Source organism: Ceratotherium simum, chromosome 19, assembly GCF_057802395.1.
Source record: "Ceratotherium simum simum isolate JZ-2026a chromosome 19, ASM5780239v1, whole genome shotgun sequence".
Lineage (NCBI taxonomy): Eukaryota > Metazoa > Chordata > Mammalia > Perissodactyla > Rhinocerotidae > Ceratotherium > Ceratotherium simum.
Window position 1 is genome coordinate 5364196 of NC_141918.1, and position 17062 is coordinate 5381257.

General features: G+C 39.8%; 1 protein-coding gene across 5 annotated transcripts in view; it reads right to left on the reverse strand.

Annotated features, from left to right (window-relative positions):
* Positions 1-13849, reverse strand: part of HMGN3 (high mobility group nucleosomal binding domain 3) — a 29440-nt gene extending 15591 nt beyond the window's left edge. For 2 of the 5 annotated variants that reach the window (XM_014781078.2, XM_087443800.1), the window contains exon 1: positions 13678-13845. In XM_014781078.2, the coding sequence (XP_014636564.1) occupies positions 13678-13692 (15 nt within the window). In that variant the 5' untranslated portion in view covers positions 13693-13845. Of the gene's footprint in view, positions 1-13677 lie in introns of all 5 variants that reach the window. The other 3 variants (XM_014781077.2, XM_004422053.3, XM_014781075.2) reach the window with 3 other exon arrangements.
* Positions 13850-17062: the final 3213 nt, after the last annotated feature.

Sequence of the window (17062 nt, forward strand, 5' to 3'; positions counted from 1 at the left end):
TAAGTCATTAGAAAAGTCCCAATGTATTAGTAATGACAGTATACCTAAACAAATTATTCTCATTCATTATGATATCAAGTGACAGAAGAAACAGAACAATACATGTGTGTGATTATACTTTCACAAGTTTTAAGACGTGCAAATCAATATTATGGATTTATTTATATATGACATACATATCATAAGAGTATAAAATCATGGACTGGAAGGACACTCACCAAATTCATGATAATGGATATCTCTAGGGAGGCTGAGAAGGGAAGGGAACCAAGAGGGTGTTTCAAATGTGATCTGTAACATTTTGTTTTTTAAACAGATTTGAAGTAAATATGATAAAAGTGTTCAAATTAGTGAATTCTGAGTGGTGGGTAAACAGGTATATTATTTCCTGAGTTTTTCTGTCTTTAAATTTTTTCCAAATAAAAATATTATCCATTAAGCCTAGTTTAACAGTGCCCTAACACAAATTCCATGACTAGATTTACACATAGCATTTTCTGCACTTCTCAAATGGCTTATGAATCTGGTTCATACACTGCCTCTTCCTGTTCTGTTCAAGGCATATAATTCATAATTGCTTCATTTGTGCCGACACGAAGAAACTGGAGTGGGGCAAGGCGGGAAGCCACGAGCACTACAGACGCAGATTCAGAACTCTTCCCCCAGAGCAGGCGTGGGAGGAGAGCTGGGCAGAGGGAGCATGGATTCCTGCAGCAGCTGACTGACTGTACCACTGCCGTTCTTTCTTTACACAAAGATGCCTGAGGACACGAAAATGGACTGAAGGGGATACAACTGTATTTTCCTTAGGACTACAACAGGACCAGCGGGTCTTATCAGGAAGCCAAGAAAAGAAACTTGGAATTTTTATTCTATAGACTATCCATAAGGAATCAACAGGAAAAATGACCCAATGCTCAGCTTCTCTTTCAATAAATGGTGGTACATTTGGGTACAGAGGGGCACTGTTGGGGACACGAGCCCAATTTTTCTCTCTCCAAACTCAGGAAGGTATCAGAGAAGACAGGAAAATCCTCATGACCTTCAACAGCTGGCTAGGAATAGCTCTAGATGGCATTAGCATGTGGATTTGTCACCTTAGAGAAAGACACTGAGGTGTGGCAGGAGGCCTGGAAGAGGAAGGCGAGTACCCCCTGGTGCCATCTTTCTTAGCCACACAGGAGAAGAAAGAGCAGGGCTCAGGATTCTCGGTAATGAGTGCTGGGCCTTATATCAAGTGCAAAGTCTTTACTGGTAAGTGTAGGCTCTTCAGAGTTTTACTTAAGATTTTAAGTGACAAGGGTTATTGCTTTATAACCTAAGTGAATTAGCTGAGAGCCTAGAGTATGTATGAAATTCAAGCAACCATTTGCAGCAGCCATAGGACAAGTCCAGTCTCAACTCCTGGGTTATCCACGCTAATGTGGAAAAGCTGGGAGTAGATATAACATTGCAGATAAACCAACAGTCACTTCTTTTAACCTGGGGGATGTATTACTTTGAGGGGATTTTTCTCTAACTTGCTGGCCAATATTTTAAAATTATTGTTTTTTGATTACTTAAAATTTCTCTTAGAAGTAATTTACATTTTCTGTTACAAACCCAAGGCTGGAGAAAAGAAAGCTGTCCAACAGCAAGCTGGTTAGCAGAGGAAAAGCATTCTAGGACAAAAAATCCAAATAGCCTACCCAGAGAAAGGCTGAAATGTGTCTATACTAACTATCACTTTTCTGCTAAAATTAACATATAGCTCAACTACTTGATTAACACAATGTTAATCTCTCTCCACAAATGGGGGCACTGTCCATGAAATTCTTATGAGGTTTTTCAAAAAACATGTAGTTCCCTTAAATTCAAATGTTCCTATGACACATGAAGCAGACACTGAAAATTTTATTCAAAGCCACAAGGACTACTTTTAACATTTGTGTGGCTGTTTTTCATTCTTCTGCAGGTGTAATGTTTGAGATCCTCCAACACTGCCTTGCTTTTTAAAATAATCTTTAAAAATCCAATACTTGGAATTGACAGATCACATGCAGAGAATTAATAATCAAACTGATGCTAAATTTCTTTGCTACCTCCTCCCTTGCTTGTGTCTATTAATTTCACCAACATCTATAAACCCAAATTACACTTATTATTAAGGTCATGTCAGGCTAGTATGTCTTCCCAAAATAATATTTTGTTGTTCAAGATAAAAGTAATTGGGTAAGAACTCTGCTGTAAAAGACTTTGGATGAACTGAAGTCAACAGTGTCTCTCTCTTTTCTGAGAGATACTTTTAGGGAAAATATCTCACATTGTATTCAGGTATAAAAGACCACCAAAAAAAAGAAAAAGCCATGTTCCAGTACGTTCAGTGAAATTTTATTAGTGTAAATATATATAATTCAATAATGGGTGTATATCATAAATATGAAATAAACACTTTTAAATATTTTACACATCTCTGGTCTGAGTTGCCTCTTTCATGAGTGTTACCCTTGTCCACGTGTTGTGGTTTGGTATGGATGGGATCATGGAGGAAGCACCTGGCTGAGGTCAGAGGCCTGCATTCCAGTCTGGCTCATATCTCACGTCCCCAGGCCTGAGTTTCTTTACGTAAAACTAAGAGGATGGACCTGGAGATCTCACTCACCTACTGACCTGGCTGCTGGATACTTATTAATCACACTATGAAGTGTCATGTGTATATTACAGAGATGCAAGGTACTGGGGTCTTGGAAAAGGACAAGAGAAGAAACCCAGAGGAATAATCATAATCTTAATAAACGTGTATATTGCACTCACATGCAATGCAAATGATTTAAATGAGTTAATCCTTACCACAATCCTGTGAGGTTGGTAAAAGAGCATCACGTCCATTTTATAAATGAGGAATTGAGGTCAGAGAGGTTAAGTAACTTGCCCAAGATTACCCAGCGGTAATCTTACTGGTAAGTGGAAGAACTGGGATTCAGAGCCAGGTAGGCTGGCTCAGAGTTCATTCTCTTAACCACTATACCACTTTAAGTGGTTTGTGTCAGCTTTCCTAATTTCAAAACTGGGTGCCGATCTGGGATGCTAGAAGAGCAAAGGGCTTCTAGTTTGGGAAATGTTTTAAACTGTAGAGCTAGCCAAGGAGCACATAATATGCAAGGTTCCTATTCCATCTCATTCTTGAGCCTCTTGGAATAACAATAAACAATTTCCTATTAAAAATACTATATGTTGAGATGCACATAAATTTACTATTCTGGGTTTTTAAATAATCACATACACAGCTACAAGTATTTTTATCTCACTATTGAAACTAAAAGACAAACCACCAAATCATTTCTGTCATTTTTTACAGCACTTTACATTTTTCAAAGTACTTTCACATTGTTGTTGCATCTGATCCTCTCAACAGCACGGAGATACTCAGAAGCAGTCTTAGTATTCCCATTTTACAGATGAAGAATAGAGGTTCAAAGAAGGCAAGTGACCTTCCCCAGTAAAGAGTGGCCGAGTCCACACTAGGCCCGAGTCTTCCAACTTTTTTACACCAGGGTTTTTACAGGGATGTTGCCAGATGCTTACTTTCTTTTTCTATTTACCCAGATACAAATTAACTTCTAAAAAATGGCAAACACAGTTATAACGTTCCTTGAATTTTTGCAAAACTAATCTGCTGACTCTGATGTGATCTACATGTGACCACTAAAAGAGGGAATAACAAAACTGTAATTAAGAGAAGAGGTAAAGGAAAGCAATGAGAAGTAGACAGAAAGAATACAGTTTAAATATATATTTATTAGATGGAATACATATGGAACTTCAGGAGGAGCTTTTAAAGTTTCACACTTATATCACCTCAAGTCTTCAGTGTATTTATTTCCCACATACACTCCCACCCTGCCTAATACTCACCCTTCCCACAAAGTAGAATTTAACTAACTCTGTCCAGTATTGTAAAAAACCACAGCTAAAAACCTAAATAAAAAATGAGAGAAAGACAGAAAAGAAAAAGAAATAAGAAAACCAACACCTCTCAGAGGAGACTTTGTATTTATCTTTGTATGGGGTCAAAATAATCAAGATATAATTTTAAAATAATATCACTTTGTACCTTTTATTTATTTTTTTTTTTTAGAGCTCTGTTTTTTATTTATTTATTTATTTTCCCCCAAAGCCCCAGTAGATAGTTGTCTGTCATAGCTGCACATCCTTCTAGTTGCTGTATGTGGGACGTGGCCTCAGCGTGGCCAGAGAAGCGGTGTATCCGTGCGCGCCCGGGATCCGAAGCCGGGCCGCCAGCAGTGGAGCTCGCGCACCTAACCGCTAAGCCACCAGGCCGGCCCACTTTGTACCTTTTAAAAATAACTTTTGTAATTAAACATTCATCAATCGGTAATCCAGAGCACTGAAATAAAAATCCATGCAGTCGTAGGTCCAACAGATTTTCCAAGCTATAAAGCTTTTCTTCTTATTTAATGAGTTTCAAAAACAAAAGCTACCTGCTCATTTTCAAAATCCAATGTGTAAGTAATAGTGGCTTAATATTTACATTACAATCTCTCAATATATTGTATAATATGCAAGCATATTTACATGTTCCTGGTCATAGGGAAGTATCCCTGTTATTCTATATATAACAAATTAACGAAGACAATATATCTTGGACACAGTAAATCCAGCAGTTCTTGGTGGAATTTGAGAAAATGTGAAGTCTCAGACTCTCAATACTCAAAGGTATCAATACTTGGGTGAGAAAATTGTTTACATATATATCCTGTGTATGACACTACAGTCCATTGATTACTAACACACGCAGAAGGCTTCATGATAATGTGCTTCTCCCAGAAGCAGAGGCCAGGCCCCCAAGGCCAGCCTTAGGGCATGATCACAGATAATAATGACTTGCTGGGTAACTTTCTATGACTGGCACTGGAAGCAACAGCAGCAGCCTCTATCTTAACAAAGGCAACATTTTAAACAAATGAACATTCATATATTTCCATAACTCTTGATTCTTCCTTGTTTCATTCATTGGGCACCTCAGTTTAAATAAAAGTACTTGAAGTTATTAGAAATAAACATTTACGGGAAGTATTGTGGTGTAACAGTTAAGAGCAAAATTCCTGAGTAAAAGAGGGCTGGGTTAGAATTCCTGGTTCTAGCCCTTCCTAGCTTATGCCCTGGGGAAAATTCCTGAATCTCCTGAAATCCCGATATGCTCACTGTGTCTGCGGAAGGCCACAGGGCTCAGTGGGTAAGAGGACGGGCTCCGGAGCCAGGCTGCCAGGCCCACAGCTCGGCCTTCCCTGCCAGCAGGGCCTTCTGTAAACGGCAGTGTGAAGAGCACACACCCACTGGGTGCTTGGGAGGACTCAGTGTATTCATGCAAAGCGCTCAGAACAGTGCCTGAGTCACAGAAAGCCACCTAAATGTTATTTATGGTGGCTGTCAATATCACTATCTGTGAGATGAGGACAGTCTCATAGAACTGTTCTGAGAATAAAATGAAATAATGAAATTATACCATAATACTTCCCATACATGTTTATTTCTAATAACTTCATGTATTTTTATTTAAACTAAGGTGCCTAATAAATATAAAGCACATAGCTCAGGCCTGGTATATCCAGGCATTTATTAAATGGTAGCTATTTAAATTTTAATAGCAATAAATATATTCATATGTTGTTATTGATATGTTACCTTTAAAATATTAAATTTTGAAACCAATTTTGAAATTTAAAATCGTTTTCTCTATTTCCCTACTTCTGAATATGCATGTCCTTTACTCTATACGTAACGGAATATGCATTTGCCTTGGGCTTATCTAAATGGTCCTGTTTCTGGACATGTCCACAAGATATTAGAATACTGGACTCAATAACACCTTGACTGGGAACCAATACGTGATTCTATTGAACTCTTTTCAGAAGACAGTGAAATGTACAGTAACTAAGCAGCTGGTGAAAAGGAATTCAACATTTTGATTTGGTTTGTTATCTTCAACACTGATTTTTAAATTACTCAGGAGACGAACATCATTTTTCAATATACTAGGTACCGTGAAAGCAGACAGCTTAAATGGTGTTTATTTCAGTCACCATTTCCAAATTGTACCCTGCAGGAAAGTGGAATATATTTAACTTTGGCGTAAACTAAAGCAATGTTTTAGGGGAAAAATACATGAAAAGAGGATCACTTGGTAACTGATTTGCCAAAGGAATCTTAATGTTATATGGAGATATTTTTAAACATATGTTTTTCCTGTGAGAAAAATCAAGCATGTAAAAATGCACCAGATTAAAGCTTATGTTCTTTCAAAAACACGACATTTGCTATTTGGTTGTTGCACATCTCCTCCTGTAACCGCGGTTAATTAGACACCCAGGGTGAGATCCCCTTGCTCGCTATCCACTGCTCGTGCCATTCGTCCTCCTACAAAATGGAAGGCTGGTGCTTATTACAAGCTCATTATGTCACTGTAGTTTTCTTAATAATTAAAAATACCAACACAATAATGAATGAACATCCACTGACTGTTTTACACACGCCAGGCATTGTGCTAAGTACTTTGCATTCACCATCTCACTTAATTCTCCCAACAACCCAATGAGGTAGAACATATTTTTATCTTGCTTTTACAGACGAGAAAACTGAGTCTTAGAGAATTAGGAATTTAGAAGCATAGGGAGAAGTTAAGTAACCTGCCCCAAATCATATAGCTAGTAAACAGTAACTGTCAGAACCACACTGGACTATCTCCCAAGAAGTATGTGAAATGATTAAACTGACTCCCTTCTTCCTTTGAAAACAATCCATTCACACACTCGTTCAACAAACAGTTACACCACCGTGCTGGGTACCACAGGGGATAAAAGAAAGATCAGAGCCATCAGAGACTTCACGGTCAAGGCAAATTAGGAGGGTCACAAAATTAATCCAAAATAGGTAATCAATCAGGTAACATGTGCCAATTCAGAAACATGGTCCCAGACAACCACCTCTAAAACACAAGAGAGCAGTTACAAGAAAGGGACCAAGAAGTCATCGAATCTTTACTAACGAGGGAGGGAAGCTACTGCACACAATTGAATCTCAACTGTCAGAACAGGCCTTGAATTCCTCATAGGACTTCAAAGAAAGCAAGACCTCACAGAAAGGCCAATGGCAGGTCCCCTTTAGTCACAAACTAGCCCTTATCCTGAGATTCAAAAACAAAAAAGCTATAACCCCCAATCCTTTTAACCAAACAACTTTTTGTCAGTGCTTTTTCTTTGGACATGTAGTGTTTTTTCTCTGGCCAAACCTTTGAATGCCCATAGCTCATAGCTTTTCTTGTGGCTCATTATCCTTCTTGCCATAAATTATAAATACTTGCATATGTATATTACTTACCCTGTCAGACTAAAAGATCCTTAAAAATAAGGGCATTGACTCATTCACTTCAAAATGAGTTGAAAAAAAAACAATACTTCACTTACTTTCGCAAGGTGATGGTATCTTGCATAAAGGTGATGCGCAATAAATGTTTCTTTAACATGGAGCGAGTAAATGGATGAATAAAAGGTACAACCCTGCCATATTTGCCTTTACTCAAATATAGGTTGTATATCAATATTAACTCAAGTAAACTCAGCAAGTATTTATAAATGGCATACTACATGTCAGGCCCTTTCATATTCAGACTGGGAAACTCAATATGGTTAAGAAGGCAATTCTCCCCAAATTGATTTATAGATTCAATTCAATCCCTATGAAAATCATGGCAGGCATTTTTGTAGAAATTTACAAGCTGATTCTAAAATGTGTACGAAAATGCAAAGGATATAACAGCCAAAACAATTTTGAAAAAAGAAGAACCAAGTGGAGGACTGACGCTATCAGATTTCAAATCTTACCATAAAACTACAGTAACCAAGATAATGTGGTATTGGGGCCAGCCCTGTGGCACAGTAGTTAAGTTCAGTGTGCTCTGCTTTGGTGGCCCAGGTTTGTGGGTTGGGATCCTGGGCGCCAACCTACACCACTCGTCAGCCACACTGGGGTGGCAACCCACATACAAAATAGAGGAAGACTGGCACAGATGTTAGCTCAGGGCTAATCTCCTCAAGCAAAAAAAGAGGAAGACTGGCAACTGATGTTAGCTCAGGGCCAATCGCAACTGATGTTAGCTCAGGGCCAATCCTCCTCACACACACACAAAAAAGATAATGAAGTACTGATGTAATTTTAAGGATACACAAAAATATAACATGACATAACTCAGAGCCCAGAAATAAACCTTTACATTTACAATAAATTGATTTTTGACAAAGGTACCTAGGCAATTCAGTGGAAAAAGTATGGTCTTTTCAACAATTGGTGCTGGAACTACTGGATATCCACATGCAAAAATATGAATTTAAATCCTTATCTGACACCATACACAAAATTAACTCAAAATGGATCACAGACCTAAATATAAGAGCTAAAACTATAAAACTTCTAAGAGAAAATATCTGTGACCTTGAATTAGGCAAAGATTTATTAGATATGACTCTAAATGGATTTCATCAAAACTACAAAACTTCTGTTTTTCAAAAAACATCAAATCAAATTTTTTTAAAAAGCCACAGAATGGAAGAAAATATCTACAAATCATATATCTGATAAAGGACTTGAATCCAAATGGTCAAAATATCTGAATAGACATCTCACCTAAGATATATATAATGCTAGTAAGCACTGGAAAAGTTGCCCTCCTCGTCAGCCATTATGGAAATGTAAATTAAATTCATTAGAATGGCTATAAGCAAAAAAACCAAACACTAGATATAAGCAAAGATGCGGAGAAACTGGAACCCTCCTGCATGATGGTACAATCACTTAGGAAAACAGTTTGGAAGTTTCTTAACATGTTAAAAACAGACTTTTATACCACCCACCAGTTCTACCCTTAGAAAATGTCCCAAGAGAAATGAAAATATGTTCATGCAAAGTACTACATACAAATATTCTGGCAGCATTATTTATAACTGAAAACTGGTACAATTCAAATGTCCATCACTTTGTGAAAGGATGAACAAAAAGTGGTCTATCCATACAATGCAATATTATTGGGCAATAAAAAAGAATGAAGTCCGGACACATACTACAGCATGCATGGACCTTGAGACATTATGCTGAGCAAAAGAAACCAGATACTAAAGACTACATATTGCTTGATTCCCTTTATATAAAATTTCCTGAAAAGATAAATCTACAAAGACAGAAAGTAGATCAGTGGTTGTGGGGACTGGGGTGGGAGTAGGGATTGGCTACAAACAACATGAGCGACCTTTTTGGAGTGATGGAAATGGTTTAAAACTGGATTATGGTAATGTTACACAACTCTATAATTTTACTAAAAATCATTAACTTGTATACATTGAATAGATGAAGGGACTTTATGATAAGTAGGTGATACCTCAATAAAGCTTTTTTTTTCTTCTTTAAAGGAGATTATACTCTCATCCACACTGCTTTTTTAGAGTGCTGGAGTGTCAGTATCCCTCAGCCTAGGCAGTGATACTATCAATCTTTCTTTAAACCAGATTGGTTTAAAAAAATCACATCTCATTATTCCTAATAATCTACATTTCTTTGGTCTCTAGTTAAACATTTTCATCTATTTGAATCTATTATTTTCTTATAAGGATATACATCTTTTCCTTAAGGACATGTGAGACTGTAAATCTCTTGAAAATAGCAAACTTTTTTCAGTGATATGTGATACAAATATTTTTCCCAGTTTTTCATAAGTTTTAAAATTTTGTTAACAGTGAGTTTTTTTGGCCATATTAAAATATTCATTTTCATGTAGTCAAATTTATCTATATTTTTACTTATGTGTATTTTCATTTTCATTTCAGAGTCTGTCTCTGGTGTTACAACAAGTGACATTCGTTTGAAAGATTATTCAGAAACCTTGAGTATTGTTAGTCAGGCACCCCTGCGCCAGGCCCAGCACTACTAGCCTTTCCATTTTAAGAAAACAGATAAAACCTAATTTCAAATTTCAAAGCTAGAGGCAGGCAGCCTTTTCTCCCCTAAACCTTTAAGTGTAAAGAGACACTAGTGTTTACATCCCAAACTAATGGAAATTGCCTCATTAGAGAATTTCTGATGTGACAGAGTGGACATTTCCAATAGTTCTAGTGATGAGGAACTGGAAAAATAAAAAGAAGGATGTGCAAACGTGTTTGCTGTTGCTCATCATGCCAGGACTGTGACTCTAGGCCTCACCGGCTGGTGCCTCTTTGTAGAACATCAGATCATCACATAACAATGTGACCACTGCGGGCACTCGTGGACGGCTGACCAGAACAGTCTAGAACCTAGTCACTCCCTGGCCCACCACCACCTGAGTCATGAATATTATCATTTGCCCTGCTATTCCAGTCACTATTAAAGGTCGTGACCTCCCACCCATTAGGTAATAAACATAGGAAACTCAATTTTACTTAAATCTCACAAACTCAGAAAGTGATTTAATGCTAACTGAAGAACTTCTCACTGTTGAGTGCTGTAGTGCTTCAAAAAATACTACAGCAGTTATCAAAAACCACCTAGTTTAATGTAGCTATGACCATCACATACAAAAATATAGATAAAACTCAAAGATACGATTAAGAACTGTTATAAGAACGTTGTATATAAATGTGGATATTATGGCCTTGAAGTTCTAAAACTGAGGTCTGGTCATGTTAAGATACAATCAAAAGAGGCATTCTAATGCCTGATAACAGAAAGTGACTCTTTTCCTCTTTGTATATTTGAGTCCTTACCCATACTTTCAAGACCAGCCCAAATTCAACCTTCTTTCCTTATCTATCCTACAGCTTTTAGAATCTATACTATACATTCTGGAACATATATACAGGCTTAATGTTATTCAATTGTTTTGTGCCGGCTAGTCTTATCACCTCATTGAATTAAATATAAGCTCCATGAGAGCAAACTGTGTATCCCTAGAGCATTAATGCAGTGCTAGGATTCTAGAAGCTTTTACTGACTTTATTGGTGCCACTTCTTGCTTGAGAATAAACTAAACAGGTGCTCAATATATAACATTTCTTGATTTCTGAGAAAAGGTGAAAAAAGGGGCCAAGATGGTAAAAAGTATTGTGGGGGCACTCTTAAAAGTTATTATAATGTGGAACAAGCAGTACTTCAGTCAAGAAAAATACTGTGGAGTAGTATGTACATGTTTTGGCAGTTACCCCAGCTTTACAGATCTCCAACAGCTATGCACGGACTGTACCCAGTTCTTTTCTTTGCATTTAGGTAGGCTTTACCTAATGACAATGGTTTTCAAAGTAAGTTCCAGTGAACTCCAGAATTCCATGAGGCAACTCCAAGGTCTAACTGATGGCCATGCAACCATGTTTAATTTGTGACTGCTCCTGTCCAAGCACCAGCCCAGATCTCTGGGCTCCAGGTAGAGATGAAAAGCCTTCCTATTAACCAATGAGAAGTTTTCTATCTCTGAAGAACATTCTGATGTTCTGAGGGATGACACACAGGTGCCTGTACACAGGTCTACCTCTCGTCCCAAGATGCCTGGCTAGCTTCTTCATGGGGGCTCTGCCTTCCAGAGAAATAAAATAATAATCAAAAGCCAGTTCCTCTATGGCTGTTCTTTTCTCCCCTTTTATTTCCTTAAGAGAGGTGGACAGAGCCAGCCCTGATGGCCTAGTGGCTAAAGTTTGGCACACTCCACCTTGGCAGCCCAGGTTCAGTTCCTGGGCCTGGAATCACATCACTTGTCTGTCAGTAGCCATGCTGTGGTGGCGGCTCACACAGAAGAACTAGGAGGACCTACAACTAGAGTATACAACTATATACTGAAGCTTTGGGGAGGGGGAAAAAAAAGAGTGGAAGATTGGCAACAGAATGGATGTTAGCTCAGGGCTAATCTTTTGCAGCAAAATAAAAAAAAAAGAGAGAGAGGTGGGCAGTGAAGGAAAGTAAAAGGAATGGTTTCACCAACTCTGGCCCTTGAACAAGGATTCCGCCAAAGGGGTCCATTATACATAAAGAGTTCATGCACATTTAACCTACTGCTCACCTAAATTTGTTAATAATTCCCAGGAAAGGAGATGGTACCAACTAACTCTGTAACCCATTTCTTCACGATTAGTTCCTCTGACTCGACTAGAATTCCCAAGCTTGTCATTAAACCTCAGAGAAAATGCTGAAAATGGTGGCATCGTTTTAATATCCTCATTCCAGTACAATAGGGCTGAAAAAACAATACCTTCATAAAAATTAGGTTTAAATAATCAACCTCAAGTATTAGTCCTCTCAATATACCATCCGCCTTCTTAGGCTGAGAATCCCTTTGGAGTTCCTAAATTCCTCTTGACCCATTCACTACTAAACGAAGAGAACGAGTAAACCGTGTTTGAAAGTAGGGACTCTGGAGCTGCAGCACCTAATTAAATCTTTGGTACTAGCACTGGTTGGTGAGATATTGGGCAAGTCACCTCTTTAAGCCCCAGCTCACTGGAGGTACCACCTCTGAAGGTGCTCCGAGGACTAAATGAAATAATGCAAGACAAACTTCCCAGAGTAAGAGGCACATAGTATGTGCACAGTAAACTCTAAGAAAGGCAAAAGCTTCTGTATTTTTAGAACTTCAATATTTCTGAATAACATATTCCCTCACACACACAAATCAGTCCACAGTCTTTAACTGATAAAGCAGGATATTACTTATAATTTTGCTTCAAATGTAACACCCTCACTGGTTGGCACTGTTGGAGACACTGGGGCAGGCGGTGGGAAGGTGTAAAGCACCCTCTCAGACACAGCTGCCGCACCCCGGTTTTCTCGGGGTGGAGGAAAGCCTTCCCTTCCCTCCCGGGGACAATGACAAGTGGCGGCCGGACTCCGAGGGAAACATGCGTCCCTGTGCGAAGTACTTGGCGTCCGGGGCCGGCGCGGAAGGGGCCGTAACAGTGCGCAGGGAGCGGAAGCCGAGGCCACGATGACCCCGGCCGAGCGGGGGCGCGGGTCGCCGCGCGGACCCCGCGGCCCTGCCCGGAGCCACAGCGGGCGCCGTCCCGCCCGCACGGCGCCGCCTCCGCGCTCCCGCCGCCCCGCCCCCCGGCCTCGGCCTCGGCCGACTGACAGCGGAGTGGGTACACACGGGTCTGCCGCCGAGCCGAGCCGCGGTGAGCGTATTTTAAACACGGCTTTCCTTCTGCCCGAGCCTCAGGGCCGTCGCGGCGCACCCAGCCGGGGCACGGCCCGCATGGGAACAACCCAACATCTGTCCGACTTATTTTTTTCCGATCTCCCTCTGCATGTACTTCTTTTCCCCCTCTCGCTGCTCTCCCTCCACACTAATCACAACCTGGCAGTTTGCAGAGGAAACTCCCCTCCTGGAAGGGGGAATGGAAAGGGCTTTCGCTTCTTGTTGTTGGAGGTGGACACCATTCCAGAGAGAGTGAGTTCAAAAAGAGAGGAAGCCGCGTCGCTGGAGAGAAAGTAACATTCGGAGATTGATGAAGACGGAGGGAGGGAGGGGAAGGGAGGAATGTCTGCAACAGGCAGCTGAAAACAAGCGTCCGCGAGTTACTCTCGAGCACATTCCGCGCAATCCACTGCAATGACAAGATCTGCTGTAAGCACAATTTGAAGGCCTTTGAAATCTTTTTTGGTAAGACTTACCTTTCTCTTCGGCATAATGACTATGTTCGTGCAGCTAAAAAGTCAAGCAACGTGCTGGAAGTGCTGGCACCGCCGCTGGATGTGCCCCGCCGCTGCAGCTGCTCACGCGCAGGGCACGGCGGACCCGGCTTCTCCGACCTGCACCTCGGCGGTCCCTCCAGGTCCCTCCACTCGCTCGCCTCTCGACTCCTCCAATGAGGAGCCCCGGCAGCCGGCCGCGAGGCCCCATTGGTTGCGGGAACGTTCTAAATTCCACGAGGGCACGCCCACCTCCGCGCGTACGGTACGCGCTGTTGTAGTTTCCACTTCGAAAGAAATCTGCCTGGTGACTGAGCATGCCCAGTTCAACTGGTAACTCCCAAACCACACGGTTCTGGAGCTGCGTTGTTTTGCTGCTCCTTCTCTGGACTGTGTAAGTAGGAGCAGTGTGGGCCTTCATAAGGAGCAAAAAGAGTAAAGATAGAGACTTTAACGCTAAAATGTAAATATATACACATCAGGCAGTTCATACGCTTCTTACTGATAAAGCCTTGTAATGGATATATGATGGAGACTTAGAAGAGTGGGAAGGTTCTGTTCTGGACGAGTCTGGCGGTCTCTAAGGGTCTTGGAATCCCTCTCTAGATATCTAGTGACAATAATCCCTAAAATTGCTTAGCTCTAATTTCCCAAAATCTGTCATTACAAGTCACTCACTAATTCAGCCCATTTCAAACTAGGCTTGAAGATGAATAGCGTGTTTGTTACGGAAATTGGAAAAAGAATGAACAAGGTCAGAACAGATTATTTTATGTTTGAAACATATATTTAAATATACATAATTTAAATATGCAGAATTTAATGTTTCCCCAAATACTGCAAGGCATTAAACAGGCATTGCAAAAACACTTCTGAATTTATTCTATGAGACCGGTTTTACCCTGATACCAAAACCAGTGAAAGACTTGGAAAGAAAAGAGAGCTACAGACCAATATCCCATAAACATAGACACAAAAATTTTGAACAAATCAGTTAGTAAATCAAACCCAACAACATTTAAATAGATAAGACATCATGACCAGTGATGTTTATCCTAGGAATGCAAAGTTGGTTTAACATCTGAAAATCAATCAATGTAATTCACCATATTAATAGAATAAAGGAAAAAACCAATATGATCATTTTACCAGATATAGGAAAAGCACTAGTGAGTGGATAAGCAAATTGTGGTAAATACATACAATGGAATACTACTCATCAATAAAAAGTAACAAAATATTCCTACAAGGATGAATGTCAAAAACAGAATGCTATGTGACAGAAATCAAATACAAAAGACCATGCTGGATAATTTCATTCATTTAAATTATAGAAAAAACAAAATTAGGCAAGGTTAGTTTCATAATCACATTAGAAGGCAAAAGTTCTCATCACAGGAAAATGTATTAAAGCCTTACACTACAAATACTGCCAAATCTAGTTTGGTTACACAGAGGCAGTAAATATGTGTTAACGTCATCAAGTAATTAATGATTGACTTTTTTCTTTATTAATTTTGAGAATAATGAATTGGTATACTAGCAAACTCTGGAAGTGGCAATGACTTTCTTTTTTGGAATATCTTTAGGACTACGTGGATTTCTATGTACTCAGTGTGCTTCAATTTATTGCCATTGTTACGATTTTTGTTTGATGCTGATGTTGCCCCAATACGAAAGCCTTTTCAAATTAGTGCCTATGCCCTGTTGGCATGATCTCAATGTCTTTGATAGATTCCTTGCTTTCAGGCATTCAGTGTATCACAATATACTCAAAAGAACTGGGATAAAACCAGTTCTTTGCTCTAGAAACAGATAAAAACTTAGAGGTTAATAATTTTACCATTAAAAATAATGTTTATAATAAAGATATCTTGGAAAAGAGTTAATTTGCAAAGTGCTTGATGGTTTAAAAAAAAGCTATTGAAGACGTTTTTAATAAGATATGTGTGGGAAAGATGCTGGGTAGCATGTGAAATGTGGGTTGAATTGTTTCTCCTTATGGAGATAAAAAGGTGTCACAACAAAGGTAGGGCAATGGTGAATTTTTTCCTTCTGTGATGAAAAGTAACTCATGAAGTTGGCTTCTTTAGTTGATATTTTTCAAGGCTAAACACTCGTTCAACAAGAGCAAACAAAATTGTGAATGTTTTTACTGCACAAAATAATAAAATGGCTGCAATGAAAATGAAGCTTGCTAGTTGGATAAAGAAAGTTGATTGTGGGGACATTGGGTCATTTGAGTCTCTTAGTTCATTTATAGGTGATGAAAATAACAGCTGTAGTTGTAAAATAAATCACAGCATTGGTTATCTTCCCTTTGAAGTGGATTGCACCTGCCTGAGCTGGACACTAGGGAACGGAGGGCTCTCCCTGCACCTTCAGGAGCCTTCCAGGTCTGGGAAAATAACCACAGCCCTCCGCTGGCAACCCTGGAGGTAAGAGGAGTAGGCAAAGAGAAGGATTTTGTTGGGTCACTAGAATGCCAGGTTAGGAGATAAAGACACCTGAGCAGAATGAGCAGAAGACAGTCAAGTCTTCTCCACAGGGTGTGGATACTATCTTAGCCAGGACAGACAAGGGGTACATTAAGGGAGTTACTGCCTGAGGAAGAAAGGAGGACAAATGAGTGAACAAACTTCTTTTCCAATTCCAATTCCTCTTCCCTTCTTTCCTACTCAAAACTGTTGGAATCCTACACCCACCCCAGCATTTTTCACACAGCAGGGCAAAACCATTTATAGTGTCATGACTGTTGTTAGGAAAAAGAGAGAGAGAGAGAGGGAGAGGAGAAGAAAAGAGAAAAGAAAAGAAAGGGCAGAGTGTAGAAAACATCAGAGTGTATGGTAAAGGTAAGTAGTGTTTATAAAATGTTTCCATTTCCAGGGCCGGCCAGTGGAGTAGTTGTTAAGTTCACGTGCTCCACTTCGGCAGCCCAGGGTTCGCAGGTTCAGATCCAGGGTGCAGACCTACGCACCACTTATCAAGCCATGCTGTGACAGCGTCCCATATAAAGTAGAGGAAGATGGGCACGGATGTTAGCCCGGGGCCAGTCTTCCTCAGCAAAAAGAGGAGGATTGGCAACAGATGTTAGCTCAGGGCTAATCTTCCTCACCAAAAAAAAAAAAAAAAGTTTCCATTTCCCATACTTTCGCACATAAACACACATCACACATGTACATATACATGGGGTGTGTGTGTGTGTGTGTGTGTGTGTGTGCTAGGTTGTGACTTGAAATGTATTTTTAGGATGGGTCTTGGTGAAAAAACTTTAAAGCTACTGCACAGCCCTAATGAATCTTGTGGATCTTTGGGGCTCCAGCGCTTTCTTCCTCTGGAAGAAAGGTGCTTAATGTTCAAATCTTGA